Raw genomic sequence first — 15,898 nt, forward strand, 5'->3', positions numbered from 1 at the left:
ACCCTGTGAAATACCTGGTACTACCGGAACAGCTGCTTGAAGCGGAAGCAAGGGGTTGCGCATACCCGAAGGGGTGGCACATGAGACGTGTCCGGCCAAAATCTGCCGAAATTGCGTTTTCACCTGTCCGGAAGCTCCTCCTACTGGAGAAGACTGTACTGAGGAAGGAAAGGTGGGAGGCAGAGGAATAGCAGACACATAAAAAAGAAGTTACCCCGGAGGAGGAAAACCAAAGTCGAAGAAGGAGGGAAAACGGAAGATGCGGAAGCCGCAAGAAAGACTGGAGCAGAAGAAGAAGAGGCCAAAGAGGAGACTGAAAAGGAAGCAACAGAGCATGTGGGAGCAGGAGATGAAGTGACAGATAACCCAGAAGAAAACTTAGAACGAAAAGGACAGAAGGTACAACGAATCTGGTCCCCCCTCAATAATCCTGAAACATATCCGACATGAATTCTGGACACTACTGGATCACATACTCTCTAATGCTAGAGAAACCACTCAAAAATAATCTCTCACCATAGGTCTGTACCCGTCGAAAAACCCAGCAATCCGCCTTATATTCCGCCACATCCAACTGCATGTCCCGCAAACTACTATTAGAAGTCGAAAGGACACACCAGAATCTGCCTTACTAGATGGAGGAGTAGAAAACACAGGGAAGGGGGAAACTACAGTAGGAGATTCAGAAACAGTCAGAAGTGAGTTAGGAGCAAAAGCAGAAGGATTCTGCAACACCGTACCTGAAACATTGACTTGAGACTGAGCCAGACCAAAGAGAAGCGATGAAGGAGAAACTTTTGCCAGAGCACAAACAACACTCAAACCCGAAACCAGAACCCGTCCAGGAGAATGACTCTGCACCCTTAATACCTTCTCCTCACTCCCTAACCCAAACCTATCCTCCTTTATCATACATAGATCTTGATCCTGACCAACATTATCAACATTAAATTTATCAATACTACAGGGGGGGTGGGGGAATCCTTCACTGCCTGCTCCTTGCCGAGGGGCTGGCAAACCCTATCCACTCGGAGGCTTGCGCTTCTGCCATTACCCTCAGTGCCCGTTAGGGCTGGTTCTGGAACAGGCCGGGGAGCTGAAAAGGAAGAAGGATTACACATCCTAATACTACTACTATCCCTATCTGAGAAATGTTGTGAAGAAGACTAGCTATTAAATTTTCCATACTACTTGCAATCCTATCCTCTATCTGTTTGACTACCTCTGAACTCGCTAAATCCATCAACTAATCTGTAGCAGAAGCCTGAGACACTTAAGGCAACGAGAATCTGACCAATGTCTGCCGCCCTTACTAGCCAGACTTGCTATGACAAATGTAATCCTCCATCTCTTGTGCCTTCCAATCAGAACATTCATCGCAATGAGTCTGCACATCACATTTAACCTTCCTACATACCTGACAGAATGTCTATCGTGTCTCAAGGTATTCATCCGCCTCTGGCAGGAAGAAGAAGCGATGAGCTCCATCATCCACAGTCGTAGGGGCAGTCGAGGTCGACGTCAAAGGCATGGTAGTAGAAGGTGAAAGAGTCCATGATGACCAATTGAGACAGGGAACCAGTGAGTCCAATTCTAAAAGATGTTCCACATCGACGATATCCAGAAAAACCAGAAGAAACTGGTAAATATAACCCAGGTCTTCACCAAAATACAAAGAGAAGTGAGGCAACAGGATTGAACCCTTGCACTGCAGAAGGAAACAACATTCCAGCAGCATGAACAAAAAGCAACTGACAAAAGTGAGTGTCAGCGCACACCTGCGTCAGTGTCACCAACCGTTTGTTATGGTAGCTCAAGTGACAAGGATTTTACCTGCAGCATTGGTAATGCTGGCTGCTAAAATTGCCAATAGTGGATTGGTAATTGAGAGTTGTTCAGGCTAGTGGGATTAAGGGTGAATTCAGGTGTTCAGGGAGTGTATTGCAATATTTTTACTCACCAATTAGGATTGGTTTAGTGACAATTCTCACTGACCTGGCCATACTTATGGAGGGAGATTAAGTTAAACTATCCCAATGCTACCATACATCATAATATTCATGTTACATTCAAAATTGAAGGACAACAAAATTACACTCAAGAGCAACACCAAAATTTTGTTTCCTATTTACAAGAAATTAACAGATTTAAAGTATATTTCTAATATAGTATATTTCTAATATATACAGTATGTATATTTTTTTTTGTGATGCATCAGCATCTTAAAGGGTTATATATATATACACTCCACTGGGAGATAAACAAGCAAAGAGTGCTTTGTCTCACATCATTGGCTCTTTCCTAAACTATGTAGGTTAGTTAAAAAATTTGCAATAAATTTATTAATTACCATTACATTTATTTTATCACTGTGAAAACTTTACTCGGATATAACCAAGTAAGTTAAATCTAATGATCATATACACAAGCCCTTCATGCAAGTTTGCTAATATCCAGCCAGCCCATCTCCAGATCTTTGAAGATTTACTGTTTTGGGATCTACACTTACTTCATTATCAAAGCATATCCATTTTTATATGCAACTTTTATGATGTCATACCTGCTAAGGATCAACTACAATGAGACATTACTGTACACTACTTCACAATACTTTCACTTACTACAACCCTTCAGGTCAAAACTTCACATACATACAAAAATATAAGGCTATGTTATGCATCACAATTCATGTATCCATAACACAGTCCCAACCAACTAAGTCACAGTAGAAAAAAAAAGAAATAAATACTGTACAAGTAAAATACAGAAATTGTAATAAGTCATGCCATAGCATACGTTAACAAATTTGAGATATTCTTACCTGTAGAGCCAAGGTGAAACTCTTTTATAAGGACATCATTTTCAAAATATGGGTTTTCATCGAAAAAGAATTTGATTCTGAAAAACAAGAGATGTGATACAAAGATTTTTAAGATTTCTCATATTTACAAAATATCTTCATAATTATCAAATACTAAATACCATCACAAAATGAAAATAATTAAGTCTGAGAAACACTAGACCATATAAAACTTAAGAAATGTAACCATTAATTTAGATTAATGCAAGTGGGCTTTACCAAGGAACATACCTGTAACCTGATTTGATATCATCAAATTCTTCTACATCTAACTTTGTTAGGTAGTGTAAGCACTCCTCCTCCTCTTCCTCTAGGATGGCAGATATTTGAGGGTGATTGACAAACTATACGACAGTTAAGGAAAACACTGGCTTACTGGAAGTGTATATTCAGACACTAGTGCTACAAAATATAAGAAACAAAATCCTGTACAAAAAGTTACCTGAATGATGTTTTACCTATAAATTGTTATAAAAGCAAAATATCTGGCAAAAACATACAGGAATGACATCACTGCAAGAAACTCAAAGTAGCTGAAGTACATACTCGTATATATAAATATTAGTGCTTTTAATGATATCTGAAAACACATACCAGCCTCTCCCATCTGAAAATGCTAAACCTAAATAATTTAAGATAATGCATCTCTCCCTCAATCTCAACCTTCTTCCCAAAATAAGACACTCACTCTCTACCAAAACTACTTGATAAAAAAATGAAGAACAAACAAAACACACTCAAAATAACAAGGTTATACACTAATTTTCCCCGAGTATACAAACCAAAGCCCTTTATGTAGTACATGTATTATTCAGTACTAGAAAAGTTGGTTAGGATGGTTAAAATGATACATAAAAGAACAAGGACAGCCATAACAACAGCTATGGTAATACATATGTTTTAAGTTGGAGCTGACTGACATTAATGATCAGCATTTAACCCTTTTCTGTTTCCTATAGTTATGGATGTATTGAGTAGTGGGACTTGGAATGAAAATATGGGACTTATTATTATATGCATATGATCTGTTGATTATGGCAGACCGAAAAATTCCAAAGGGTAAAACAATCGCAGGAATCTCTTGAACGGGGTGGTGTACAAGTGACTGCAAGTAAAACTGAGGTGATGAACTCCAGCCAGCAAGGAGGCAATAATGTGCATGTATTTGTACACAATATAGAAGAGGCCTACATTTTTAAAAACAGTAGAGAATTTCAAATACTTAGGATCTAATTTAAGCCAGAAAGGAGGGTGGAATGCTGAGGTTAAAAGTAGGACAAAAGGTGCTTGGGGGAAATGGGGGGACATGGCAGTAGTAGTTTGTGTCAAAAGAATAACATAAACTGAAAATAAAGTCTATTGCACTGTAACCATACCAGTGATGATGCAAAATTCAGAAACAAGGGTATTAAGAAGGAAGGATGAACAGATGCTGGGATGAAAAGAAATGACAATACTAAGGTGAATTTTGAGAATCTTGCTGCATGAGAAGCTAGAAAATGAGGAAATCATGAGAAGTATAAGTGTTAAGATTGAAGTGGGATGGGCAGGTGGTAAGGATGAGTGAGGAAGGAATGGAACCTGTTAGGGGTAGAAAGTCAAGAGGGAGACAAAGGATTAGGTGGAGGATAAAGTAAGAGGAAGATTTGAAAAAGGGTTTAGTGGAGGAAGTTATGTATCACAGCACCTGACCCCTTACCAAGGGATAGCAGTGGAGATGAATTCAATTCTCCTGCGCTAGTTGGAAGCTTGGAAACAATGTAGTTAACAGGTGATTAAGGTGGAGTTGAACAACTGCCATCACCGAGCACTTTTGTCTTCAGCAACAATGACAAACCAAAGTAGATGAGGTGGGAAATATAAAAGGCTCTGGTTTGTATACCTAGAAAAAGCATAAATTACTTCAAAAATGTGTTAACTATTCCAATGGAAATACAAACCACCACCTTTTAAGCAGCAGACAATCCTTTGGTGGGAGGTTTTCTATCAATTGAAAGCAAGTTGAAACCCACCACGAAATACCACGAACCCAGTCACATTTGTGGCCAGTGATGTGGCCCTGAGCCTGAATGAGGGGTGTCTAGAGTCTCACTGAAGTAAAGAAACATTTGGAAAACCATGTTACCCTATAGGTTATGCAAGTCAGAGGGCAGCTTTATCTGGCTGATATGACAGATGGGTCCAGAATATAACACCCACTTCTTGGTTTGCCAGTACTAGCAAGAGGTGCCAACACTTTGGCCTAATGGGTCAGGCTCTACTCATGCAGCATCTTGGCTCACAGAGGCCTCTCACCTAGACCATCATTAGATCCAAAAGGGAGATAACATGCTCTCTCATCTCGTCTTGGATTTCCATGACAAACCACGGAACTAACGAGCACAAGAGATTCCAACCCTTCATTACAAGACAAGAAGGCTGTATTATTCACTGGTCAACAATCCACTGAATGGAAGCTCCAACCAAAGCAAGCCCCCTAGGTCAACAATTGCAGACGTCACTTCTGGCTGGGAGAGTGGGCCACAGGGAAACTCCCTGGAAGCCTGCAAAGAACAAGATAAAACACATGGTTGATAAGTGAGCTGCGATCCACAGGGAGCTACCAGGGCATCTGAGCCCCTGAGTGACAAACACAGTTGATAACTTGATGAAAGTTACTAGTCATGCTGTCAACCCAACAAGTAATCTTGGATGTGGAGCTGCTTGCCTTCCAAAATATTGATATACAGATAAGGTTCATCCTCTGCCAATGCACCTGAGATGAATGGGTGTGGAACCCTATCATCCTCCAATGCACTGTGAGCAAATGGATTTCAAGAGGTGGAGAGTTCAAAGAAACTTCAGTGAGGGAGTTCCTTTCGTCCAGCAACCCAGCAAGATAATCTTTGATTTCCCCACTCATGGCATGAACAGATAGAGAGGATTGTTAGAAGTTAATTGCTGGCGCAATGCAGGGGAAGATAACCATGTGGGGACAAGCTTTGCCAGTAATGACACGTGGCCAAGGAGATCTGCTAAAACTCAGCTGGCTGACACAAACACCATCTACCATTCAGTTTGCTGCTTCGAAGCAAGATCCATCTTCTCCCAGTTAATCATGACCCCAAGTTCATACAAAATGACAAAAGGCAGTATCTGTTCTGATGCAACTGCACCTCAGAGGATGCCAGAGCTAACTGTTCATCCACAGAACTCTGCACGCATTCCCTATGGATGGGCCCAACCTGATGCCAAGGTGAACACCCCAAGTGAACACTTGCAAAGCTGTAGCCAGCCCAAAGCACAGGGCTTTAAACTGGTACAGTCCCATTGCAGATAAAGCAGATATACTTCCAGGACTAATGAACAGGTACTTGGAAGCATGCATTCCTCAGATCAACCAAAGGCATGAAATCACCTTCCCTCATTGGATTTGACACAGACCATCTTGAACTTAGTCTGAAGGACTAAGTTACTCAAAGAAGACTGATCGATGACTGATCCCCAGCCACCAGATGCCTTCTCCATGAAGAAAAGAGTGATTGTAGAACAGATAAGTGGTCAAGGAATACCGAGAAGATGGGCTTCCCAGGATGTTCAAAGAGGGCAACATCATTCACAAATAATTATTCAACAATGACAATCCCAGAATGTAAGCATAAGAATAACTAAGACTGGGTGGAAGTGAGCTGTATATGAACCAGAATAGACACGAAGCACCCACACATGCCTAATCCCTTTCAATATTTGTTTTTTCCATTTATTTATTCAGTGAAAAAACAAACAAGCATTTATTACCAGAGATTTCAACAACTCAGCCTAGCAAGAGTGCAGCAGACATCCATATTGGACAGCGGTGGCATAAAAAGTGCCTCGTTGACCATCTTACAAAGTTTAAGCAAGCAATTCAAGCTTACGCTGAGAAAGTCCTACATATATAAAAGTTGATTCACTCTTTAACTGAACTCAGATTTCTCAAAACATTAACATGATGGGGTCTAGAAAAAGCAGCACTGGGTCATTTTTGGAGTAAAGTATATACTTTAGGGTGAAAATTACAGATTTTCAAATTAATTTGGAATCAGTTCTTGAAAATTGCTAAGAAGGTAGCTAACTGCTGGTAGGTGACTGAGTGAGGATGCTAAGAAGGTAGTTAACTGCTGGTAGGTGACTGAGTGAGGAGGTTGAGACATGATAAAAGGCTCTGGTCTGTGTACTTCAGTAAAATGCAAATAACCTTAAAAATTTGTGATATATTCCCTATGAAACAATAACTATTACCTTTTATATAGGAGACTCACTCCTTAGGCGAAAGGTCTCAAAACAAATTGCTGAGATGATTCTTCAACCAGAAGCCTCACATTCCCAGTCAAGGCAGTGAGCAGGGGGCACTGACTCCAGGTAACCTCTTGTTTGGTCTGGCATAGGAATGCCAGTACAATAGGGCCCTGAGCCAGAGTGAGAGGGATCTGGAATTTCACTCTTTATCAGAAAAGCACAGAGAACCAAGAGTGACCCCAAGATTGGTGACAATTTAGAAGGCAGCTAAAATCTGGCTGATAAAAATTGATGGGTTCAGATAATAACTAACGTCTCCTGGCCCTTGTCAAAGGGGAGAACAAAGAGAGTAGCCTCTAATAAACTGAAGTTCTTACAACTGGATGCTCAACTGTAATCCTTACCTGCACCTGCGCATGTTCTAGCACATACCTGGACCAAGCTGCTAACTCATTGCGGGGGGGAAGAATGAAGAAGGAAGATTAAGAGAGAAGCTAATCACTTTTACCATTCAACCCTAGTCTTCTGCCATCTACTGTAAGTACCTTAGATGAAATGCTTTTTACTTTTTATAGCATTTAGATTGTGAGATTTAGATTACTTCTAATCAAGATTCATTTCTTACCATATGGCATGCACAGATCTTTTTCTTTTGCTTAACTCCTGCTTTCATGGAACATGTATCTAGAGAAGACAATCAGAGTTGTTGCTATGAGTTACTTTATGTAAATTGCACAGTGGATCCCAGTCATATTGACAGCATTTTGAATTTACTAAATTTAAAAAGTCCAGCTGTTGAAGACTGTGATGAATGTTACAGGACAAATTTAGTCTAACCAAATGAAGACCACTGGAGTTTTTCTGTAAAAGGAATAAAATACTTATAGTTTTTTTGGGTAGTGTATTACCATGGCACCTCAGTATCATGTGAATGCTGATGCTCTGCTAAATCAGCTAACAGTTCTAAATGTACAAGGACGAAAACCATCCCTATGTATGCAATGACATAATCACATGTGAGAAATACCATGAAAAGATGATCTATATTTCATGGAGACAAACAATACATTGCAAGATACCAAACCTACTAAATTTGCCCAAACTTATATAGTACAGTATAACTATATCAAATACATACAAAATGTTAATGTGAGTAGGTATATACCCTGAAAAAAAGTTAGGTATATTTTAGTTTAACCAGACCACTGAGCTGATTAACGGCTCTCCTAGGGCTGGCCCGAAGGATTAGACTTATTTTACATGGCTAAGAACCAATTGGTTACCTAGCAACGTGACCTACAGCTTATTGTGGAATCCGAACCACATTATAGCGAGAAATGAATTTCTATCACCAGAAATAAAGTCCTCTAATTCTTCATTAGCCGGCCGGAGACTCGAACTCGGGCCTAGCGAATGCTGGGCGACAACTCTACCGACTCGCCCAATGAGGAACTGGTATACTGTATACCCTCAGTAAGTATTACTTAAGATAAATATAAAAATACAGGAGCCTTCTGAACCTGCAACATAATTAACTTAGATATACATTTGTTGAAAATACGAATACATACAAGCCATAGGTACATTTGAAATTCTATTTAGGATAACAATTGAATTTTGGTCTATAGTATAAAATTTTGTATACCTGTAGCCTAATCCTTTAAGTAGTACTGATTGAGGGCATTAGCCAACCACAGGGACCCAGGGTTGGGTTAAGGGAAGGTCAAGTTAAGATGGAATCCTAAATTTTACTCTACAGCACACAAATGTCAAAACAAAAAGACTACAAACATGTATGTTTTAGATGTTACAACTTTTCCCAGATTCAATTCATAAAACCTTGACCTAAGTTGGGATCTTGTCTAGATGAGGTAGAAATGGTGACACAACTTCTTATATCTGGTCAGAAAAGGTCAACAGCATGACACTATTATTTAATCGTGACTTAAAATGAGCAAAGAACTGAAATTTTATGTCAAGTAAAGGATGATTTATAGAAAAAAAAATTACAATATACAAAAGAATTTAAATCATACACGAAACTGTTTTGATCATGATTTAGTTTCTAATCATCTAAATAAATTAAGTACCCAAAATCTAGCCCAGACTCACTAATAAAACTCAATGATACAGTGAGATAAAAAAAATAAGTGTTACCACATCAAGTGATTGTAAATTGTAAATTAAGTCAGCCTTGTCCCAGAACAGTCTCTTTCTTCTGGGTAGCCTGTGGAAGGGATAAGGGACATGGAGGATTATATGACCGGATTAAAGGGTCCTGAATTTAGTCACATCGTAACTCTGGAAGAAGTTTAGCAACGTAGCTAATGGCAATCATTTTTGTAGTCATTTTGGTGTGACTATACTGTAAGTCAGGTTAGGCAGGGGGAATCCAGGTCCCAGTACCTTGGAGTAGGTCAAATTAAGAAAGGGAAGGCAAGGTTAGGATGCTTGCTTGTAACTGACCTGATACACCTTGTGTAAGCTAATGTGTTTTATAACTGACACTGATTACATAGATATGAACCATGTATTTGCCCAACTGCTCACCTTGTGCTTCATACAATTCAGACATACTTGTAGGAGCAATCTGCTCGTTTTATATTTCCCTTTCCTCATAAAACCCAAAGTTTCCACGCAACAGTTACATATTAGAGTTGGGAAACACAAAACGATGTGGTTTGCACCAGCAACAGGCTAATTGTAAAAAATGTTAACTCACATGACAAGCAAACAGAAAGTTAAATGGTTCATGTATTTGGTAAAATTAAATGAGCACAGCCTAGGATTAGCATACTACAAGCTAAGGTCCCAGATGGTGCTAACTGGCTACTAGCCTAACATAATGCTTCACTCTGAAATTACGCCATGTTAACCAATAAATACGACGCGAGATATCTCACTAGGGCTGTGTTAAGTAAACAAATACGCCTAGTACGTGCTAATCTAGAATAAAGTACTGAAAATTAAACGGCCTTAGCCTGTCACCCTGTGTATACAACCCCTAACACTGGTGAACCCGGCCTAGCCTATACCGGTACCGGTGTATACAAAACCAAATTCAGCAGTCTTTACATGCCACTATTGACCAGTGTTCCTAAATATTACAAGGCAAGCGTTAACCTGAAAGATTTATACGCCGGAACCGGCCCGGCTTGCGTATATCACGAGGAAATGCGGTGACAGGACTAAAGCATGGGCCGAGTCATCACAAGGCTTGAACCGAACATTAGGCTACGTAAAACAAGCACCGCAATGGCTAAAAAGGATACGGCCGTCACCCAGAAGTTAGGAATTCTGTTGATAATCTGACTCCTTTTCTCGAAATTGGGTTTTCTGAGTTTGTTATATTTCTGTTCGACTTTGAGTATTTCCTCACTCGCTTTTTCATTGAGTTGGTCAATTTCATTTTGGCACGAGTCTATTTCCTCTAGGGCCTTCTGGGTCTCCGGGTCATATTCGCCCCGGGTGTCACTTCTTTCTTCTTCTGACGTATCTAACTTTCTTAATTTAGCCGGAGAGGCTCCACACTCTGACATTTTAAGAAAATTGCAAATGCGACCTCACACACACGAGGTCACAACGAGACTGTAAACACAAATGCTTCTTCCCGGCCAAAATGGACGCCAGAGTCATTCCGGGCGCTGATTGGTTCAAAGCCAACCACTGACCGCCGTTCGACCAATCAGCTGCCACGATTGGCCCCTTTACGCTAGTCTACTCGCGATTCATTCTTGCTTTTGATGGCGCGGGAAAAACTTATGCATTTAAAATATGGAATTTCATTTATATAATAGACTTTCAAGGTTGTTTGGTAGCTAATATGTATGGCATTTTCAAAGACTGCCACCAAAGAATTTAGGTGGTAAAGTAACTTTTATGTCTGGCATATTTTCATTGATTACAAACGATGACATCATTTGCCACATTAGAGGAACAGCAACAGGATTTTTTATAACTGTTAACTCAATGACGTCTGATTTTTTTGCTGTTTTCTAGTATTTTTCTATATCTGGACCATTACTGATGTGGTGTTGCATAATAATGTTTGCTAATGTAATTGCTATCATTATCTATCATCAGTGTTATTACTGTTGTTATTCTGACTCATCTTCAATCATAAACGAACTCACGCACACACACACACGCAGGGTAAGATTGTATTTTGAAGTAAAGAGAAACAGCACACTTCAACGGCGATCGTTGACTATCACATTATTGCCACACAACATGTGACTTTCCAATTTTTGAACCTCGGTTGAAAACTATGGCCGCTAGGTCAGAAAGTGCGCATTTATCAGAAATTCTGCGGTTAGGCCTACTCCGTATTGAAAAATTTTATTAAATATTTGTATTCCACATTTATTTTAAGTTTTCCTTTGACACATTCATACTTAGAATTTCAACATTAGCTGATAAAATCGGGTATGTTTTCCTCTTCTCCCGGAGAATTTACAGTACTGGAATAAGATTAGAAAAATGGGCCATTGTTCTTTCTTCATCCAGTCTTCAGCCTATTTCAGTTTGGTTTCTCTTTCCACTTTCAGTAACTCTCGTAAGGGGCTATATTTGATTACTTAAACAAAATACACTATTTCCCATTGTGTTTTAACATCTAAAAATTGAAAAATTAGGAAATGGCAAAAAATTACATTTCCATGCTGTCATTATTTATTTATTTATTTATTTATTTGTTTATTTATTTCCTGATAACATGAATATAAAAATTTACACGTGTAGGTTGCAAGCTTCATCAATTTTCACATTTGTCAAAGACGGTCTTGAATGGGGAAGGGAGCGAAATGTGTCCGTGGTTGTATTTAAATGATGAGCAAAATACGATAGAAGCTGTGCCATGTTAACAGGTATTGTCCGCTAACAGAGGGCTAAATAACGCTGTTTGAAGAATGCAGAATTAAGTTTACAGAATTACAATAGGAAGCTGGTTTCAATAGCTAGTGCGTATTCCGTGATGCTAAAATATCATTTCAAATATGATTGCAGTTTAGAAGATATGTTTCACGTGGCATACATTTGACTCTGTCTCATTTGAGTGTTTTGAAATTTTGCACGGTATGAATTTATATTTTAGTGAGGTAACTGAAGTGAAAAGGCCAAAAGTCAGTGGTCGAAATAGATGTGAATCCTAAAGAATTAGTGGGAGTTGAGATGACAGATGCTGTGAACCTCATTTGGAATTCAACACTATTACAATATGAAAATATCGCCACTCTTTGCATTGTCTTGACTTTGAGGTCAGGTATAATATTTGCCTTCATTGATTACAATCTTGGCCACTGAGGAGTGATTTTATCCTGAATATGTGAAAAATAAAATTTAAAGGGAGCAGGATTAATGGAAATTATGTAAATACAGCATATTTAGGAGGTGAATTAGATATATATATATATATATATATATATATATATATATATATATATATATATATATATATATATATATATATATATATATATATATATATATTATGTTATCAATTTTCATTCTTTAATTGTTTCCCATACTTTTACATAAGAGTAAAAGGGCCAGAGGAATAATAAAGAATTTAGGTGTTTCAGCCATAGTTCAGCCATTTCAATGCGTAATCTTCTTCTACCCCACCCCGACCTACCACAAACACCACCCCCATTCCCATGAGGTTGACATTCGTGAGCTCGCCTCAAATCCTTTCAGTTCCATGCAGAAATAAAAGTGAATTTATTAACATTACAGAAAGGGAAATTTTCATATACCAAAATTATGAAAATCTCACCATTTATCTGAAAGTCATTCCCGGTTTTGTTTAAGCTTGCTGGAATACCATTGGATATTTGGACAATATCTCAGAATTGAAAAGGTAAAAGTCATTGGTTATTGCAATGGTTTTTCCCTTATTTCCAATTATAATATCATTCAAACTTCTCAGTCATGTGAGGATTTGTAAATTAAACACCAAGATCTGGGGAAGATTTAGACTTATCATGGTCATTATTTCTTAGTTTAACCGGACAATTCAATTTTCAGCAAATTCTCACAGGGTTGGTTAAAAAAAACTATTTTAGAAATGATAGTAAAGTTTGCATACCTGGGAATGCCACTCGCTGTAATGGCTAGGTAATATAAAAATTTCATTACTTGCTCTGTTATCAAAGCGAAGATTTTATGATATTGAGTACTAAAAAGACTTGCAAATGCATGTTGGTATTGTAACATTTTACTTAGTGAATTACATATTTGTAGTCAGAGTAGTATATGTTGCAAGGATGTCAAATACAGAGTTCTTGCATTGTATGGGACTGGATTCTTGTGTGAAGCACTGTATCTGTAGGCCTATGCAGTGAAGTATGCGGTGAATTTATTTACACTGTTCTCGATATATATATATATATATATATATATATATATATATATATATATATATATATATATATATATATATATTACTTCATTCTTGGCATTATCGTACTTCCTGTATATATTTCTTAGGGTATGCCTTTTGGAAGTGAGTGGTGATAAAGAGGCACTCGTCTGCTGACTCGACAGACGTCAGCGCTATAAGAAGTGCCCCTGATAAATCCTTAATGCCGCTTAATGGCAGGTGTATCATTTTCCTTCCCTGCGCAACAGGACTAGGATTCCCATGCAAATGACTGATGTATCTGGGGATATTAAGAAGCTCCTCGAATTAGCCAAAATCTCATTTTACATAAAACCTAAATGACACATGGAACAAGTATAATTGTAAGTGCTCATTTTCTACTCTCAGCTAGGAAAGATGACTCTAGGAGTTTTGTCCTTGTCCTTAAGCAGTAGAGCTAAGGAATTGGTGAGCTAAGAGCTCGGCCTTGAGGAACGACTTGGGCACAATACAGATGATGTTATAGGTGTAATGTTGAGTGTGGTGCTCTGGATATGACGATTTCTCATGTTCAACGGAAATTAATTAAATTTTGTGAATGTTATACACTTTACGAGCAAGTCTATTATTCACCATAGATTTGACTGCAATGATACCAGATACAAACTGCTCAGCTTGCTGTATGGTTTCCATGAAGAGCAGGACCAGGACCTTTACTGTACAAATTCATTACTATCAGGTGAGAATGGGAATAACTTGTGCAAGTGCAACAACGCCATCCCACTAGATCGTAAGATATGAACATATGCCCTACCCTTCACTCAAAAATAATATAGTGACATGGTTTGCATGAATCTTAATACTGTACATACAAACCAAAGAAAAGTAAAATGACAGCAAATCATAATGTCACATGCTTGCCTGAACTTTAAAAACAAGAAATGTGGCACTTGTCTGCATAAGTATGTGCTTCTTCCTTGTGCTAGACGAGTTGCAGTGCTGGGAGTCCACTGTGCATCAAGGGTGGCCTGACTTCTTGGCTATGATAATTGTTCATTTACATCACTATGTTGCTTTACAAGCAGCTACTTCCTCGATAACGCACTTTTTGATGTCCACATTTAATGGTTCCTTGACCTCATTGGTTTTGTTGTGGTATCTAGACTTCGTCAAGTGAATTGTGCACTTCTCCCAGTCTGCTTCATTTGTATTATAGAAGATGAAATTTGCTCAGCTTCAAATATAAATCATTACTGGATGGTGACCACTAAAACATAAATTGTCAGCCTTGCTATTCAGGCTGGTTGACTGCAGATACAAAACACAGATATGTCAACTGATGACATATGCAAAATATAGTTGAACCTTTTTCATGTAAAAAACAAGTTATATTATCATTTAAATGTTCTATTTAATTCTGTTTGTAGTGTAGCAGTTTGAATCCCACAAGGGACTGTGGTCACTGAAAGTCACTAGGGAACACTGATGCTTGTGGTAATAAACATAGTAAATCTGATTCACAATAACTGAAGCCTGGTTAGTGATGTGTAAGAATTTAAGAAATATTAGTGAGCATCACTTTCACAAGAATTGTTTTGGTTGTCACCATATTGAAAATGTGGATGGGTCTTACAACCTCTTACTTTCAGTTTTGATATGGCTTCCTTGATTGTTTTGACAACCGACGATTCATTTTGGTGTTCCAAGTTTCGCTTGAATCCCAATTTGCATTTTTTGGGGCCATTGAAAACTATTTCCTATGTCCATATCTGCAGCAGTTTTCACATTGGAGAAATGTAAGACTATAAGGTAGGTGATCTCTACTTTACCCAATTTTTTTCATTTTTGATGGTAGGGTTTGCTTATCAAACATTATTTTACTTACATTATACACACCCTTATTTTCTGTTACTTGGGGTGTGTATACTTCCTACTGTTATATGTATGCTTTGATGATCTTTTTCATAAAAACCAAGTACTTTATCTTAGTTCAAAGATTCATCTTCATGTTTTGGTTAAAATAATGTGCTTTGCATGCAGATCATTTTGTTGTGTTCATACCTGGTTTATATGCTGTTCAATGTCAGTAAAATTAAATTTCTGCTTGAAATAATGACAAATTTTTAAAATAATTTGTATTTTTATATTTTTTATGAAAAAAGGCCAACTACAGAACACGATTTTAAATAATTCAGAATACAAAAATAACTGTTAGGCAATTGCCAATATATGAATAGGAAATATGCAAATTTCTTAAACAGAAACATTTGGCACCAGTAATACTTCAAAACAAAAGACTAAAAGCGGGTTACCCTTCTCACTCCCCATCTCCTACGTTAACTCCGTTGCTGCCAAGGTTTCTATGGCCATTCCAGCTTGTAATGAAGGATACTCCTACTGTGAGAGGTGATGTGCTTGTATTC

General features: G+C 38.2%; 2 protein-coding genes across 4 annotated transcripts in view; both read right to left on the reverse strand.

Annotated features, from left to right (window-relative positions):
• Window positions 1–11,326, reverse strand: part of Set (NAP domain-containing protein SET) — a 37,522-nt gene extending 26,196 nt beyond the window's left edge. Inside the window, exons 1-3 of one of the 2 annotated variants that reach the window (XM_067128974.1) lie at window positions 10,390–11,326; window positions 3,092–3,204; window positions 2,822–2,898 (exon numbers count right to left, since the gene is read on the reverse strand). In XM_067128974.1, the coding sequence (XP_066985075.1) occupies window positions 2,822–2,898; window positions 3,092–3,204; window positions 10,390–10,656 (457 nt within the window). In that variant the 5' untranslated portion in view covers window positions 10,657–11,326. The remainder of the gene's footprint in view (window positions 1–2,821; window positions 2,899–3,091; window positions 3,205–10,389) is intronic. The other variant, XM_067128973.1, reaches the window with a different exon arrangement.
• A 4,434-nt stretch (window positions 11,327–15,760) lies between these two features.
• Window positions 15,761–15,898, reverse strand: part of LOC136853427 (lysine-specific demethylase 9-like) — a 141,736-nt gene continuing 141,598 nt past the window's right edge. For both annotated transcript variants that reach the window (XM_067128977.1, XM_067128976.1), the window contains exon 13: window positions 15,761–15,898. In XM_067128977.1, the coding sequence (XP_066985078.1) occupies window positions 15,793–15,898 (106 nt within the window). In that variant the 3' untranslated portion in view covers window positions 15,761–15,792.

This window comes from Macrobrachium rosenbergii, chromosome 27 (genome assembly GCF_040412425.1).
Source record: "Macrobrachium rosenbergii isolate ZJJX-2024 chromosome 27, ASM4041242v1, whole genome shotgun sequence".
Taxonomy (NCBI): domain Eukaryota; kingdom Metazoa; phylum Arthropoda; class Malacostraca; order Decapoda; family Palaemonidae; genus Macrobrachium; species Macrobrachium rosenbergii.